The sequence below is a fragment of the Psittacula echo genome, assembly GCF_963264785.1.
Source record: "Psittacula echo genome assembly, chromosome: 2".
NCBI lineage: Eukaryota > Metazoa > Chordata > Aves > Psittaciformes > Psittacidae > Psittacula > Psittacula echo.
Window position 1 is genome coordinate 40046167 of NC_137737.1, and position 18788 is coordinate 40064954.

The 18788-nt window shown below is 37.0% G+C and overlaps 1 protein-coding gene across 1 annotated transcript in view; it reads left to right on the plus strand.

Annotated features, from left to right (window-relative positions):
* Positions 1 to 18788, plus strand: part of PLXDC2 (plexin domain containing 2) — a gene marked incomplete at both ends in the record, with an annotated part of 267272 nt that overhangs the window by 175783 nt on the left and 72701 nt on the right. Inside the window, 2 exons of the mRNA XM_080611015.1 lie at positions 14718 to 14840; positions 17702 to 17820. Coding sequence (XP_080467141.1) covers positions 14718 to 14840; positions 17702 to 17820 — 242 coding nt within the window. The remainder of the gene's footprint in view (positions 1 to 14717; positions 14841 to 17701; positions 17821 to 18788) is intronic.

Below are 18788 nucleotides of genomic sequence, written 5' to 3' on the forward strand. Positions count from 1 at the left end.
TTTGTATTTGATGTTCATATCTTAGTTTCCCATGCCAATGAAATCATCATGGTCCCATCAGACCAAAAATATCAGAGAGAATTGCTGAATGTCCTGCAATGGCCTCGAAAGGGAGAAGTCTGTGGCTCTTAGAATCAGGTAGTTCAGATGTTGCTGGAAAGCGTGGTGTCTTATAATGGTGAAGGCTGACCATTGCAACTGGGTCCCCAAACCAGAGAGTGGATTGTTCTGTGAGCGGATTTTCAAAGAATAAATAGTACTGATCAGCTTTGAAATTTTTCTTTGTTGTTTAGGTGCCCCAAACTGTATACTTATGGTAGACATTTGAAATCTTTTCCTGCCGCCTTGTTCTTAATTTCTTAGCAAAGAACATCAAATCCATTCTTTTCCTCTATTAAGAAATAATGGTATAGGTACCTTACCAGATGAGATAATTTACTTTTAATAAATATGTTCCTCAAAGAGGGAATACAAGTTGCCATACTGATTGCAAATTGTGAAAGTAGCAACTTTTGGGGTATAAAATTTGGACAAGAATAAAAGTAATAATGAGTTCCCTAATGAAGCCATGGCAGCCATGACAACAGCCAGAAGGCTGCCAAGCCATATGTCTATACAATTTCAAGGGAAATAAATAAAACCTGCATTTTGTTATACAAGATGAATGAAGTAAAAAAATTAATAGGTTCTCCATTTTTCCTCTGCTGCCATTCATGACCTCCAGCAATGAAAACAACTGTGAGTGCAGGTGGTAGCTGAATGCAGTTTTGTTCTGCATCTGCCTGTGCATGCTTCCTGAATTGAATATTTCAGGAACTTCATTTCTTAAAATAATAACAGAATGTGAACAAGACTGTATTTTGCTCTCTGAGATTTTATGGGAGGCAAGATTTTTGTCTTCCATCTTGATGGTTTAATCCTTACTCTCCAGTTTGTTATTTGTTCAAAAGAAAGTGGGTAAAATGCTTATGGAAAGAACTGTCACCACTCTTCTACAGCTGTCATCTGATGGGAAGAGCAGCCTATTGTGTTCTATGCAACATATAGACATTTTCCACCACAGCATGGTGAAACAGCCTTATCCTCATTACAGTTAATGTCTGTCTAAGGCTTCAGACATTAAGAGTAGTCTTCTAGCTTTCCTGACATAACTTTTATCTTTTGGATGGGTGATGAGTCATGGGGCTACAGTTATGCTTCACCAGCTTCTAATGTTGAAAGGAATGAATATGTTTTCTTTGGGCAGAACCTAAATGACTTTTTCTTGGCAAATACCATCTACCCGCATGTGATGATTACTTTTAGTAAGTCTAAACATAATTATGTTGTAACCTGCACTTTGGTTTAGGATGCAGGGATCACTGTTTATATGCCCTGTAATTGCATGGTATTTGCCACAGATAACCTACTGCTGCTTGTAACTTACCATATGATTAAATGACCAACATTTATCATCAGAGTGAAGTGTGGATTGTATGATATGTCTTCCACAAAGTAGAACAATATTGTAACTTAAGTCGTCAGCCCCTTTAAAATTACTTTCTTAGTCTAGTTTAATCTAAAGTCATTTTCTGTTTACTTCTTATGACTCCTCCTCCAATAGTCATATTTAAACTCACCAGGTAATTGTTGGAAGACTCGTATTAAATATTTGCAATCTGAGTCATTTAGTTTCTTTCAGGTCATGTAGCATTCTATACTGAATTTATGAAAGGTCACCTTTCCAGTCATTTTCAAATGTCTGAAAGACATGAGCCGCATGTGTTTTCATACATATTTTACTGAAGCTTAGAAACACAAATGCTGTTTCATGCTTGTGTTAGTACATGCTACCTTGTGCTTCAAGGCACTGAGGTGGAATTTACTCATTATAGCATCTGCCTAGCAGGGTGTCCTGGGTTCAGCAGTAGCAGTAATTTTTTTCTCCTTCTTAGTAGCTGGTGCAGTGCTGTTTTTGACTTTCAGCCTGGGAACAGCGCTGATAACTCTGATGTTTTTAGTTGCTGCTTAGTCATGTTTAGTCTGACCAAGGACTTTCTGAGTCTCATGCTCTGCCAGGGAGGAAGGGAAGCTGGGACGAAGCAGAAACAGGACACCTGACCCAAACTAGCAAGAGAGGTATTCCATACCACAGCACATCATGCCCAGGAGGTAAAACTGGGGGCAGTTACCCGAAAGGGCTAGTTCACTGCTTGGTCGGACTGGGTATCAGTTGGCGTGTGGTGAGCAGTTGTATTCTCTTCCCTTGTTATTTCCCTTACCATTATTATTATTGGTGGTAGCAGTAGTGGTTTGTGTTATACCTTAGTTACTGGACTGTTCTTATCTCAACCCGTGGGAGTTACATTCTTTTGATTCTCCTCCCCATCCCTCCGGGAGCTGGGGGGAGGAAGGAGGGGAGCAAGAGAGAGACTGCGTGGTTCTGATTTGCAGCTGGATTTAAACCACAACACAGGGCTAATGCTAATTTACGATGAAGAGTCCTGGCAACTCATCACAGCATGTGCATCCCATTGGTGACTCCACACTTCAACCTGTTAAAAATGTATTAACAAAAAGACTCATGAGACTTGGCAGAACTATATTTGTTAAAGGGGTTTGCGGTGATTGCAGGCAAATTGGCTTCCTCCTGTTGGCTTTTTATGCCTTTGACAAGTGAACTCTGAACAGCACAGCTACATGCCACCAACTGCCCAGCCATGGCCTATTTCCACACTCTGATTATATGGTACAGATGGGTTATTACAGGTCTGAGGTCTTTAGAGGGAAGAATTGATTCCCTTGTGCTCCTAAACCTCTGCATGCACAACTTTAACACAGGCTCACCCCCGCCAAGGCTTTTCTTACAGGGGCAACCCACATTTTAAAAACATGACTTACAACCAAAAATTTTTCCTTTTTTTCTTTTTATGACCATAAGAGAAAGCATTTCACTCTTCCCCTTAGAGCCTTTATTCACACATAGAAACACTATTTTAAAGTCACAACCATAGTACTGTTACTTTTACTGCAATCTTTGTGTTCAGAGTTGAGGCTGGTCTCTTCCCAGGGCAGAAATTTGTCATCAGCTGGTTCAAACTGGTATTGAATATTTCTTTTTCTATTCATTCTTTTTTGGTCAGATTATTAAAACTTTGGACTTGGAACTGTTCTAACAGGAAGGTACAGGAAAGCTTTTTCTCTGATTAAAAGAATCAATCAGCAGAAAGAGTGTTATTACCTGTTCTGGTTCTACAAATTTTCCTAAACCTTTATGGGACCTTTGCGAAGGTATTTCCTTAGAGAGAAAATTTCATCTTTCCAGATCTGAATGAATATCATCCTGTATTAACTGACACTGAGGAAGATATTTTTGCACTTTCCACCTCCATCGTGTGCTTCTAATTTATGTATGAATATCCGTATTTCTCATGAAGTGTTTAATATTGAAATTCTGTAAAAACTTAAACATAATAAAGGAAAACTTTATCCAGGCAACATTTGCCTTTATTGAAGGGAAATAATCCAATTTTCCCATCTATTTGCAGAAGTTTTGTTTCAGTGTTTTGAAGTACAGATGAATACAGTGCTTTCATGTAATGTAATTTGCTTTAATGTAAACTAATGTGGGAAAAAAAAAAAAAGAAACACATGAGAATTACTAATGATATCAGAGCTAGTGTGACTTGATTCCCAAACTCTAAACACTGAGACTAATGTATTCTAGTTTTTCCCTGTTCTTTGTCTGTTTTCTCTTTTGTTCCGCTTGTGTTTCTCTAAGCCAGATGTTTTCATAGATTCACTCCACAGCTGAGGAGCACTGCCCAAAGTGATAGTGAGGTAACAAGTGGAGAAAGTAGGCAAAGAAAGGATGAGCCAAAAAATTGGTGGCTTCAACTTCAGGATTTGATGTGTCTGCTGCAGTTCTTGTTGAGTATTGGTTTCCTTGTTGTCTGTCTGTTCCTCTTCAGCTTACCAGCTGCCCCCACAACTTTTTTCTAGTGTGGTAAGAGTTAGACCAGCAAATTAATCTTGGTTAAAAATGTTTGTTATGGCCTGGGATTTGTTTATTTTTGACCCAAGGTGGAGTTTCCACATCCAAAACATTACCCCCAGTAGCTCATGAAGAGGGGAATTAAAATGTCCAGTGAGGTCTGATAAATGGTATATCCAGTCCTGGTCATCAGCATGAAGTCATGGAAAGGGGCAGAGCTGTCTGCTTTGCCCTTATAATGGCTGCATTAAAGAGGTCTTCTTAGGAGGGGTGCAGAGTTGATCATCCTGACTTTGATACCCTGAAGACAAGTTGCACATGAACATCTACCAGCTTCTCTCTTCTTGTTTTGAGCTGTATGTTCACTGCTGAGGCAAACCCATACAAAACCCATTCACTGAACTCTCTGTCTAGCATGAACAACTGCAGTGGGGAAGCAAGGAAGTGGAGATCACCTAGCTATGGCAGAATGTTGGCAATAGAGGAATACAGAGCCAAATTCCCTTCTGAAAAAGTCCTACTAATGTTAATTTTTATGTATATATGTAAAATGTAATTTAATGGCTTCTCTGAAACTTCTCTAATGATGCATGCTACCCTCTGCAGTCTTCCTTGATATACTACTATGCTTCTTTATATGAATTGCAGTATGTGAATATTACATACATAGGATTAACTTTAGTAGTTTAAGAAATATTAATACAAGTAATATAATCACATTATATAACAGGTGTGGAATTAATCTAATGCCTAATAAACCCAAAGTTATACCTGAAGTTACACTGATTTACTGCAGTAGGAACCAGATATTCAGCAGTTTCCTTCTATTATGCATAAATTTTAAGCAGACTTATTAAAACTTTATCATCTTCTGCAACATTGGGGTTTTTTTGTTGCAAAATTCTATAAAATGGACAACAATCCAGTTTGATGGCATTCAGCATTATTCTAAACTGTATTATTCTTTTCCTTACTGAAATTTTGAAACTTCGGAAAATAATTATTTCATCATAATATGAAAGTCTTTAATTTTTCATGAAATTTATGATTTAAGTGATTCACATTTCATCTGATTTATCCAGGTACGATCTAGCTTTAAAATTTAGAAGGAAGAGCAGAAAAGGCAGGGCAAGCAGAAAAGCTTGTGAGAGTTATTTTTGCTAGACTCTGTGACAATATAGAAGACAGACACAGCAGCAAAAGGAAAAAAAAACAGCCCTTTGCCTATATTGATATTAGAATAGTTTTGATTCAAAGATGAACCATTTTTTATGTTCCCAAACATTAAAAGACAATTTTCCTCAGTTACATCCAAACATTTTATTGCTGGCAAGAGCTGCTTAGGCATATGGATATCTTACCCAACCAATAGGAGAGACACTTGTATCAAAAATAGAACTCAAAATTTTATTTTCCCTCAAGAGCCTCTTCCTAGGATTTAGTAGTGCCAAGGTTACTGCAATGACACAGCTGTTAAGATATTCAGCCCAAGCAAGATAATCCTCCCACCAACCTCTTTTCTCTGGTTCCGGCCTGTCTAGGAGCTGTGCTGGATTTTGTTTGGCCAGAGCTGAGAGGCACTTGGGAGCTATCACATGGTGATATCTCACTGAGTAGATACTGTATTTCGTGCTTCTCTCCAAGAATTTCCTCTGGGGAAGCATGTGCCTGATCGAACAGGAACTGATACAAGTCGTTAGACTCTAAATAACCTTTGGGTTTTTTTTTCAACTGAACTCAAGAGCATTTGCAATTAAGAATCATTAGAAGTATGCAAACAGATACTTCAGTTACAGTTAAATCTGTGATTTTTTTGCAGTCCATCACAGTGTCCTTACTTAAAATTGCTTGTCTTGCTCCTGTACTCTTCCTGCTGATACCTAACAACTTCCTGACAAGGAATGTCTTGTGGCATGTCAGAAGAAAAAACTCTACTAGAAGAGTTTCATGATACATAATCCCCTAAACCCCTTTGCTTAATTGAGCAGGATATTCTTTAGAATGGGTTACATTCCACCAGATCATATACTTTTCACAGCAGCCATGAATAGTGGGGAGACTACAGCAAGATGGAAAACTTGTTGGCATTTACTCAACGACATACAAAACATGTTCTCAGTTCTTCCAGATTATGCCTTCAGCATTAACAAAGCAGCAGGAAAATTAATGGTGAAAAACTAATCTTCTGGCCTTTAAATATCTACATAAGATAACTCTGAAGTACAGCCAAGAGTGTGAGAATTCTGGCTAGCTTTTTTTCTTGTCATGCACAGACACACTAGAAGTCCTTGTAAGGTTATACGATTAAGAAATACTGTTATGCCTTCTGGCATTTAGCTTTCAGATATCCCACTTTTCAAGACAAAAGAAGAAATGGCTTGATGCACTCAATCTCGTCAAGCAAAAGTAAAGGCAAAAAATATGTATAATCTACCTCTAATTCATTGTCCCCAGAAAGCTGAAAAAAACATATAAAATAGCATGAGTGATTGGTTCTTTTTCAGACTGATCTTGAAAACCCATTAAGGTATTTAACTTTCATGGATTGTCTGAGGGATCTATAGTTGCTGTTATGCTTTTGTTTAATTACACTGTAATCTTTGTGCAATTATGGTGGTGATAACATTCTTCCACAGACATAATAAATTGGCCATCTGGGGATAAATGACATTACTTAAAATTTACTTCAGTGAAGCATCAAAGAAATATTAATATGGCTATATAGGACAAGGCGTGAAAGTAAATGACATTATCTGTTTCTAGAATTCAGGATTCCATTATGGTTTAGGGGCTTAATAGCACAACATATTCTTAAATATGCTTCATCATGAAATAGATTGTGGAGAAATACCAGGAAAAGGACAGGGAAAACATATTTTATTAAGTTGAAAAATATAGGATGCAGTTTTGTGGGCTATGCTTTATATGCCTATACAATATTTGTCAGCTTCACCAAATAAGTAAGTGAGCAACCCTATTCCGGATGTTTTATTTCCTCCATGAGACATTTTGCCATTTTTCCCATTGAATGTAAAAGTGTCTTTTCAGTCCCCGTGTAGTTTAATTCCAGAGATGAGAATTGATTACTTGTTTTTATTGTTACTACCAAAGAAAAAAGAAAGAAGAAAAAAAAGAATGTAAGATAAAAATAAGTGGTATGTCAGAAAAAGTGAGATGGAGAACAAGAAACATCCTGAAAATGACATAAAGTCAACATTTTAAAGCTGTTCTCAGCAGCACAAATTTAAATAATTACAAAAGAATAGCATCCTAATGGGCTTTCAACCAAAGATAAACTTGCAGCTCTGAGCCTTCCCAATTGAGGTAACAGAGATGATCATAAATTGATGAAAAATATTTTGAAAATCTACTTTGAAATAGGAAAAAAAGGTGGCAACTTTGCAGACATAAAATCTGACCATTTGATGAAGCTCAAATACTTTTTTACTGGTTAGGGAGCTGGTCTGGTTATTCTTAATTTCTATGATGTTGGTTATAATTGTGCTAAGGTAAACTAAATAATTTAGCTCGTGGCTGAGATTGAAATTAGTTTTCTTGAATGGCTATGGAATAAAAGGACGTCAGGATCTTGCTGGGTGCTAATTTTGCATAAAGCTTTGCTTGCAAAAATCTCTCACAAGTGGACGACTGCATGAGAACCAGTTGCTTAAAAAGTGGTGTTTTCCAGTGGTAAAACAATTTGGAATTCTCTGACATTTTGAAAACACAAATGCATATCTTCTTGAGTTGTGCTTATGTTCTCTATCGTACATTGATTTCAGCTGGTGGTTAGACATGCCTAAGCAACACTCCTAAAATTTTCTGGCCTTCCTACTGGGCAAACCTTGGTTGTTTGTGCTGAGGGCAGACAAAGCCATAGCTTTCTCAAATGACAGCTGTGTTCTCTAGTGTCTTACTACAGAAAAAATGCATCTGTTCACATAGTGAAGGATGTTAATGGTTTGATTTGTGGTTTGGGGGTTTCTTTTTGAAGGGACATATTAGCATGTGGCTTGCAAATAAAAGAGATCTTAGATGAGATGTCTGTGGGCTGGGCCCACTGATATGGGCTTAATAGGTATTGGAGTGATTTGAGCAAGGAAGGATATGAGACAGAACTCAGAGCATGGAGTGCCTCTAAGGGGCAGTTCCCTTTCTGCCTTTGGCAAAGCAGTTGCTATACTCCAGTAATCTTTACAGAGGGTGCAGATATGTTTAAGTAGCTCTTATTTCATTTGCTAAATCTGGGCTTCCTAGCTACAAATAGCAACAAACTGTACTCTCTTTTACCTATTTGCAATGTTCTATTTACAGGTGGGAATATACAGAAATTACTGAAATGGCCTTTAAGGCTAACCAGGTTGAGAGAGGTGATTCTCTCCTCTCCTCTGCTCTCGTGAGAACCCACCTGCAGTACTGCATTCAGCTCTGGGGCCCCCAACAGACAGAGACATGCACCTGTTGGAGTGAGTCTAGAAAAGGGCCACAGGGATGACGAGGGGTAAAGCACCTCTGCTATGAAGACAGGCTGAGAAAGCTGGGCTTGTTCAGCCTGGAGAAGAGAAGGCTTCTGGGAGACCTTACTGTGGCCTTCCAATACCTTAAAGGGAGCCTACAAGAAATCTGGAAAGGGACTTTTCATAAGGGCATGTACTGACAGGATGAGGGGCAGTGGCTTCAAGCTTAAAGAGGGTAGATTTGGATTAGATATTAGGAAAAAAATCTTCACTGTAAGAGTGGTGAGACATTGGAGCAGGTTGACCAGAGAAGTTGTGGATGCCCCATATCTGTCAGTGTTCAAGACCAGACTGGACATGGCTTGGAGCAAGCTGGTCTAGTAGAAGGTGTCCTTGCCCATGGCAGGGGTGTTGGAACCAGATAATCTTTAAACTCCCTTTGAACCCAAACCATTCTATAATTTAATTAAGTTGCTGTGTAGAATTAAATACAATAATATTTGTCTCAAAATGTACTAAGGCTGAGAACTATTTTAATTTTTAAAAATTACTATTAGATGCTTGTATAAACTGTCATGTCATACTTCTCAGTCCCTGTCTCTGGCCTGTTTTTCCTACTGTCCTGGCAAATACTATTTTAACAAAAGAAATGAATACATCTTTTTGCATTATCAATGGTCATAGCGAACTGGAGAACTCAGAGGAAGACTTTTTCATCCACTTTCCAAATTTTTTCTGTGGCAAGACTGTCTCTGGCAGTTGGAAACTTCAAAATGGTATGTGAATCAATTTTAGGATCTGAGGGTTTTTTTACCTCCAGTAAATTGTGAGCAGCTTATCTTTGTCTTTGTTGATGATGCCCAGCTCTTGTTTGACAGAAACCAGGCCTTAAACAGTTCTTTGGCCTCATAGGTAGTTACGGTTCATATTTTAAACAAGCCCAAGGTGAGTCATCAGGGATGGGGAAGTAGATCCTCAGATGAGGTAGATAACATATCCCATTTTATGTTAGTCTTTTAGCAATATATAATTGCTAGGCAGGGGTTCATTTGTAAAAATTTGTAAAAAATCTGTACAGTACTGTACTTGTACTGACTTTGGTTTTCATAAAAAGAAATGGGCAGTGCACTGGATCTAAGATGGTAAACATGGAGTAGAAGCACTGCTACCTGTTGAGGTAACTTTGGGGTCACAGGTGATAACCACCAAATGCCCCAGGGCAGAACCTCTCTGAAGGCTTTGGTTATGCTCACACCAAAAGAGAAGCAGCCAGAGAGCCAGGAAGCTCCTACCAGTTCCACTGCAGTTTTCTCTTTTGGCTGCACAAAGTTTTCAGAGTGTTTTGGAGGAAAATGAGCAGCAGAAGTCATGTACTTTCACTCTGCTTAACTAAGAAAATGAACAGGAAGAAATGAAAGGAACAAGACATTTTTTGCAGGGGAAAAGCATGTTGTTGCATCTCTACACAGCTTGTTGCATATGTGAATGGACAACCTAAAACCACATCTTTCCCTTTGGTGATCTGGGTTTAAGCCTGTCCTCTTAGGGACACCACTTTCCTCTGGTTCCATTTTTCGGAAGCTGTTCTGCTATTTCCCCTCTAGTTTATACACCGCAAAGGCACTCGAGTAAACCCACACTGAACTGTGCACCCAAATGGCAGCTCTGTCTTTGCCCAATGACAGTCTCTCTCATGAAAAACTTTTCATTGTTCAGCTGCTGCTGGCAGGCAGTTCCTTTTCTAGCTAAGTAACCACAGCTTCTATTACTGAGGTTTTTCACATATGGTTTTACTTAACATTAGCTGCATGTTAGGAAAATTCACTTTTTCTTTCCAAAGCAGTCATTTCTTTCTGCATTTAGTATTTTGTATGTGATGGTTACATTTGTTCTCTGTTTTGAACTCCAGGTTCTTGTACCACTTTTTTCACTTGTTTGTTTTTTTTTTATAAATGCATGCTTTTTTATTTGGTCTTAAATTCCAAGTATCTTTTCACTTCTCTGTCCTGGAATTAAATAAGCCATCTCAAGAAAAATGTACCTCTTACGTCATTTGCTTCCCTGTGAATCAACAACTTTAGGCACATTTTATGGCAGAAAAAAGTCTTCTCTGGGGGCTTTCTGACCCACTTCAAATAATGTCAGCTAATGTTGGGAAGGAAACAGTTAGCTACCTTTAAAACACATCAGGCTTTGTAGGTTGTAAAAATAATATTGCTGTCTGTACCTGAAACATAAATGCTGCTGTACAAAAGGTACATGAGCCAACTTGTACCATGACGGCAAAACTGCCTATTCCGTAGAGTCAGTTCGTGGAGCTTTGGTGGAACTTACCTGCCCTTCAGTCAAGCTCACGAATTCTTCATAACTATGAAAAAAAGGAAAAGATAATTACAGGATTTTTTTTGAGGTCTATGTCAAACTGCTTATTGACATCTATGCAAAGTACTTTTGAGCATTCCTGTTCTTGTAAATGCATTTTCTGGTCTTTGAGGCTGAAAGTATTGTTTCAGGTGTTTATTTACAATAAGTGTCGTTTTAGAGAATAAGCAAAATTTTACATGAAAGCAGTGTCATTGCTATTTGAAGGAATAATTTCATGTCAACTTATTTCATTGTTGTTACTTTAGCAATGGTTTGTTTTGGGGTTTTTTTATCATTATTTTTCAGTGGACACAATGATTCTTTTTCTCTAGATAATTTCTTTTGTTCCAAACCAATTTTTCCTTTTTAGAAGAAGAAAGGTATTATACAGTGGGAGTGACTTGACCTGGGCAAGAGCTAGCAATTGCTGAGGATAAGACTGGTACACTGAATCCTTTATTTCAGCTGCAACTTTCCATTTTCTACCAGAAAATCAGTTATCAAAAAATAGAAAAATGTTTTAACAAGATAATAGAAATTCCAGTCATTCAGGTAAATAATGTCATTGTTGTATACTAGCTAAATACTTGATATGTAAAATAGAATATGAAGTAGGTACTATATAAAATAAAATACTTGATTAGTCTTCAGTTGTATTAGGGCAAGGTTTTCTTAGCAGGGTGGCTGCCTCTATAGAAGGAGATGAGTGCCTGCCCCATGTCAGACAGAGAAGGATCCAGATCACTCCAGTGGACCCACACTCTAGATCATTTTCATGAACACTTTATCACTGCCACTACAACTCAAAGGAAGCAGCAAATATAAAATAAACTTATTCCTGAATGGAATTCTACAGGAAATCGGCTTATACTACCTGTGACCTAATTCTGTGACAGTGATAAATACTCATGGTTGAATCATTTAATCAAAGAACAGTTTTTTTAGACCTGCAATTTCCTTAACCACTTAATCTCTCCTTTGTTATATCAAAGACCAAGAAATGCATTTACAAGAATAGGAATGCTCAAAACTGCTTTGCATAGCTGTCAATAAGCAGTTTGACACAGACCTCAAAAAAAACCCCTGTAATTATCTTTCCCTTCTTTTCATAGTTCTGAAGAGTTTTCTGGTAGAAGATAAGTGGAAAGTTGCAGCTGAAATAGAGCATTCAGTGTACCAGTCTTATCCTCAGCAATTGCTAGCTCTTGCCCAGGTCAGGTCACTCTCACTGTATAATACCTTTTGTCTTCTAAAAAGGAAATATTGTTTTGGAAAAAAAAAGAAAATTATCTAGAGTGTGTGAGTACACAGTGTACAAATCAAGGCGTATATGCTCCTTGATCTACAAGTGGCTTTAGTATTAGTTCATCCTTAGTTTTAGTTAAATTTATATACACATGAAACTTACAAAATGCTGACCATGCTTTCCTATTTGACTTTATTCCAGTGTTTAGGACCATATTGTTCTTCTAGGTATAGTACTTGTGGAGAGTTTTGGAAGAGCTCTACCAAGCCCTCCCACAAAGGAGAGATTAAGTGGTTCAGGAAATTGCAGGTCTAAAACATTGTTCTTTGGCTAAATGAATCAACCATGAGTATTTACTACTGTCAGAGAATTAGGTCACAGATGGTATAAGCCAATTTCCTGCGGAATTCCGTTCAGGAATAAGTTAATTTTACATTTGCTGCTTTCTTTAAGTTGTAGTGGCAATGATAAAGTGTCCATGCTCAACAGTGGCTTCAGACTTTGATTCTCTGCGACGATTTGAAGTGACTTTGTGTTTCTTTTCAAGTTGTTCCGATGCATGACTGGAGTTCTCATTAGAATGATCTTCATGCAAGGCCTGCCTGCTTCCCAGCTATCATCCACCTCCTGCTTTCCATTTTTTTCTACAGTAAAGCTGCATCCGGCTAACACTTGGAAATACGCGCTATGGTTACTAATTACCTGGGCTGATTTACTTAGATATGTGTTCCAGCACAATTAAGGCTTTTCTTTTCCTATTGTGTCTGCCTCATTATTAGTTATAATGGTGACATTTATACTGTAAATGGGATGAAAGCATGAAAAGGAAACTGTGTTAGGATAGAACCATTGTGAAAGGGAGGAATAAGCACTGAAATATTAAGGTTAATTGAATATGTGAATATGGATTCACAGATTTTGTTTATATTGTCGGCAAACTATTTTTGAGTAATGCTTCTAGGTTATAGACCTACCCAAGATTGTGTTAAAATATGTGTGCACATGACCATAAGCAGCATAAATGTTCTATGAAATTATATGTATTTAAATTGTCTAAATAAGCATGAAGGAATACTTCTCAAGGGAAGGACGTTTTAGAAGTAGACAACAGTAAGTAGGAACTAATGAAAATGCCTTTCAGGGCATTATTTTGGCAGGACCGATGGCTATCCTAAAATGATTAGTAATGGAGTAAAATTACAACTACAGTTGTACATTCCAAAAGTTCAGGTTTATACATGACTTGTAAATCTGTGGGAAGATTTTTTTTTTAATTGGTGTTTCTCCCTATTAATAGCAAAAGAGAAAAGTGACATTTAGATATTTCACCAAGAAAATTACAGCCCCTCCCCTCAGAAAAAAAAAAAAAAAAGAAAGAAAAAGAAAAACCAAACCAGCACAAATACTGTTGCAGTGGATACTATCATTTGCCAGTAAAGATTTGAATTTCTATGGGACGTATTCCAAATAGATTTTTTCTTTTACAAAATTTTTAGCCAATTCTAATATTCTTCTTGTTATCAGGGTGTTGGCTGTTGAAGTATACTTCATTAAATCAATAGAAGGCAAAAAAGCAAGCATTTCAGCATAAGGCACCATCTGGTAAACACTTTAAGAGGAGGTGTAATATGCAAACCTTAGTTTTGAAAATCTACTTTCAGCTCCAATCAACTTAAAGTTTTTCAGTTTTGACCACAAGGTAAAGGCTAAAATAAAATTAAGAAAAGACTTACTCTAGGCGATGGGAGCTTTTAAGTCAGGCTTTAGTGTGGGGCACCTACAGAAGTTAGTTCCATTATTTAATTGGAGTTGGCAAACTTAAATAATATATGTTTATTTGTAGACCATTTATTGTTTGAAATGCCATTAAAATACACAAGGTTTTGCTTTGAAGAAACTGTAGCGTTACTGTGTTCACTATAGGTGATTGTTCTACCTTGAACAAGAACTCTAGTTCCAAACCAGTAAGAGGTTTTTGGTGAGCACTTCTGATGAAAGCAGCCCACTATTGATGTGGGTACTATGTATTCAGGGATTAATAGGATAAACTAGTGAGACCTGACACTGAAGAGAGTGTAGCAGAAATGCTGCTTGGCTTATAATCATGAAAAATCCTATCTATTCCACTCTTCATCTGAATTTTATTTTTTTTTTTTAAAGATTGTTGCCTCTTCTTGTCTGAAATAGTCTCTTACTCTGTCTTTAGAAATATGAAGAAGGATTAGACTAACTTTTGAAGAAGTAACAACTTGTAATAGCAAAACAGATTGCAGATTTTTGGAAGGGATAGAAAACACTCTGGAATGTGCATGGTGGTAAATTTTGATAGGGCCACGTATGTGCATTTTGTTCGTAATTGGAGTTATTCTTCCTTGAGTGTGCTCTGGTTTTATATCTGTATGAAAATTAGCTTCTTGGACTAATCATTCCATTTTTTTTTTTTTATCTTTGATCTTGTTTTTTCTGCCAGCTATCACATTTTCCTGAAATTTTAGCTCTTACTTAATTCACTGTTAAATTGGTGGTGGGATTTCTCTTAGCTGACCCTTTAATGTTCTGGCAACGTGTAGTTCAATCTGCCATTCTATTAAATCTTTTCAGAAGTTGCTCAAATGTTCTTTACTTTTCTTTTTCTTTTTTTTTTTTTTTTTTTTTTTTTTTTTTGTTGTTGTTGTAGGTTTCATATATACTGGAGAAGTTGTGCATCGAATGCTAACAGCTACACAATACATTGCACCCTTAATGGCAAATTTTGACCCCAGTGTGTCAAGAAATTCAACAGTCAGATACTTTGATAATGGTATGTAGTAGTCCTTCATAAATGAATGTGTCTGTTGGCTCTAAATAACTATTTTTGAAGGAAAAACTGAATATTTTTTATTTTTTTTTATCCTTTTTTTTTTTTTTTAAACATACAGGCTTTATAAAGTGTGTGGCTAGACATCCATAAGCAGCTTTTAATTTAGAACACAGTTAAAGAGTCATGAATGCATTTTTCTAATTGGGCAGATATATTCTGAATGTTAAAGTACATAAACTCAAACTAGCAATGTATTTTATCAGTTTTAAAATGAAAAATCTGTCTTGTATACAACTGCAAGTTTCTGTTATAGATGGTAAATACCATCTTCCCACTAACTAAAATGAAAATAGCATTTGCAGAATGCAATAGCAAAAGTACACTGAAGCAAGGCAGGTCAATGACTAAGTGTGCATGGAGTATCAGGACTGGAATCCAATACACAATACACTCGTCTACACCACAAGTTCTCAACAGTCCCTTGTACAAAAGATTGAAAGGGTGAAAGACAGACTACAGTGTTATACTTGAAAATCTGTGAGGTATTTCAAAGGCCTTGAATGCATGGATATTTTTCTTATGAAGTTAGTTATAATCAATTTTTTGAAAACATAACCTATGTGTTAAAAAGACATCTGTTGCCTTACATTTGGTCGCTACTGCTCAAATACAACGAAAGCAGCAACCTGTTTAAAACTTTGGAGAGTTCAGTATCATGACTAAATATCATGAGACCTGTGACAGTTTTTAATCTTCCTGGATAAGCCTGCACCATTCTTTCTGTGTTTATTCATAATGAATTTAATCACAAATTATGAACAGATCCAAAACTATGTCACTTTTCCAACCAGGTGTGTTAATTTTTATTCCTTATATTGGGGCTCAAATTGTATCCTGTAACCTTTGCACCTTGTCATAATCTTTCATTTCAATCTAGTTATTACTTGCAGCATTTATTTGTTAAAAATCCAATAAAATAAACAGACATGTGAAAGTCTTACTACTTGCATGGAGAAATTTCAAACAGAAAAAAAATACCTTAATTTCATAAATTATTTAACATTATGGCTTGAGATTTGTCACCTTTACTGAAAGAATCTGAAGATTCTGGGAATTGTGTTCCTGACTTCAGTCTTCACACTTCACACAGTCTTCACACTGTATTACATGGCTTTCATGACCAGGTTGAATGCTTCTGAGATTTTGCGTCCTTCTTCATGTGTAAGGCATGGTGATCTTTCAGACCCCACGTGCTTTTAGGACAAAGAATTTGCTATCTTACCCCAAATAAAAAGGAACTGAGCAAATTGTATCTTGAGGTCCTTATTTCTCATTCATCTGTGTTTTAACCCTGTGGGTAAGTGTGCTGCTGTAGCGCAGCACCTGCAGTGGGCAAGCATAGAGTGTGGTGACCATCAAAGTCACAGTCATGGAGCTAACTGCAAGGAACTTATGTACACATGAATCTACATAAAGGTGTTTGGAATGAGAAGATTGTTTTGGAGATAGCTGGCTTCCACTTTAGCTTGGGATTCTGAGATGCACATAGATCTGAGGCACTCTAAAACTGACTATAGGACATTCTTGCTATTTTTGCTACCATAGTTTTAAAAGTCCCTTTAAATTCCTTTAAAATGAAATTTAATGCACTCAAATACTCAGAAAGCAGTTAATGAATGATGTTACAGAAACAAAAATACACTAAGTGCACAATTAATGGGCATGTACTATACTTATACATGGGACAAAAATGTGGTGGACTTAGTATGCACCAAAAAATTTGCATTCCCATAGTTTCATGACATCCCCTACCAAGATGTATTTATGAAAGTAACAGCACAGAAGACCTGTGGGGAAAGATGTTTCAAGGATGTACCAAAACTGCATTGATCTGGCTGCTTACTGACCCACCTTGAACACTCCAGGAAGAAAACAAACTGTTGTGAATCAAAGCACATAACGCCCATTAGTGCCAACGAGAAAAGTGTTGAGGAAGGCTTAGAAATATGAAAAAGTAATTTTCAGTAAACACAGTTTTGGTGATAAGTGTCTTTCAGCCAAGCTGCTTGAATATAACCCTCAACATCTGTAAAACATGCTCACAGGGCATGCAAACTGCTTGGGGTACATTTTTGTGCGATAAGTGGATATTCAGCCAGACATCTTCCATGAATATTAATGAGTCTCTTGCAACTAAATCTCTGCACACCAGACTCAATATTTACCCCATCTATGAATTCTTAGTAGTTTTAATTTAAACTACATTTATTTATTTCCAACACCTAATATTTTTCAACTTGCAGAACCTTGGTAAGGGCTTGCACCATGCAGAAAAATATTAATGCATAGTTAATGGGAGAATCTGAATTCCTCAAACAACTTTTACTAAACAGGCGATGCTATTAAGCACTTCACATTTCAAAGTCATCAGGGTATGTGTGTGTATATATATATATATATATATATATAATGTAAAAAAAAGCCACTGCAGAGCACTGGTAGTGGCAGCACACCTGAACTCAGAGTGTTGGGTCCTGTCTTTAATGATTGTTGGCTCCTTGTGCAGTTCCAAACAAACTATTTATTTGCCCAGTCTTGCTTTAGCAGACTTTAGTGGAAGTAGTAGAGGTAGTTATTTGTGGCACTGTGGTGTTTACCTTTAAGAGGATTTCAACTGCAACTTGTGTTTGTAATATCTTTGGCGTTTCGAGATGTAGGGCTGAAAGTTGCTGAAAAGAAATAAATCACTGTTCTTGTTTCGGGTAACTGCAGTTAAATACTGTTCCTACAGGCAGTTAATATTTTTCTTACTTTTTTTTTTTCTTCCTTTTGCTTCCCTACCCCCACTCTGGGGTTTACAGGCACAGCATTAGTTGTCCAGTGGGATCATGTACATCTGCAGGATAATTACAACCTGGGCAGTTTCACTTTTCAGGCCACCCTTCTCAATGACGGGCGTATCATTTTTGGCTACAAAGAAGTAAGTTGGGTCTGAAAATTGTCATTTAATTAGACATATTACTTTATACCTGCCAGGAATCTCCCTACATCTTTTTTTTGGGGTGGGGAGGGAGGTGGAGGTGATATTTGAAAGTTCAACTGTATAAGGTCATTTCATTATATTTGTTATAGGATCACTATTTTCCTGAAAATTACGTTTTATTGTAAAAGTGACATTCATGCGGTGAACTTGAAAAGAGTCAATGTTAAATGTGCTACTCCTGGATTTCAACTGGCCTTTTTGGGGTGGTTTTTAGTGTTAAGTATTTAGTAAACTCTTGATGGCTTGGTAAATTCCTCTTGGGTTTTGAAAGGTGGGGTTTAGTTTGCTCAATTAGTTCATCTAATTTGTGCCTGCTTGAAAATACTCTAGAATCAGTGGTTAGTGTTAAAAGGTCACCTTTTTCCTGCAGCTATCGCTTCTTGGCAACTGATGTATTTCAAAAGTTCATATATTTCAAATAAGAAATGACTAGTTTGTGTCTCTAGCTCTGTGAGGCTTTTTACCTATTTGGTGGTAACACTGGTTTTGCCTTTGTATTAGCAGTATGCTGTTGTCCCAGCATACTGGGACATTTGTATGTCTTTTTGCATTCTCAAAATGTTTCAGAATTCCAGGTGACTTTTTATTCTTGATAGAGTTGTTAGAGCCCTGGAGGCTAAAGCATAGAGAATATACCTCTAGTTGAATTTCATGCAAATGAGAAACAGAAGGTAGATAACCTCAAATCTCTAGGAGCAAAGAAAAATTTCATTCTTTTTTTGATTATTTTAATTTTAGTTTGGCATGCAAAGGGTGACTTTCTTTTCAAGATGTCTCTCTGTTGTCCTCCTTACATTAAAAAATTTAATCAGTCATATGACTGATTGTCCAGATTTGGAGAATTCTGGGCTTTTTTCTGTCTCTATACTGTATACTAGTTGTGAGCATTGAAGCTCATTTTTCAT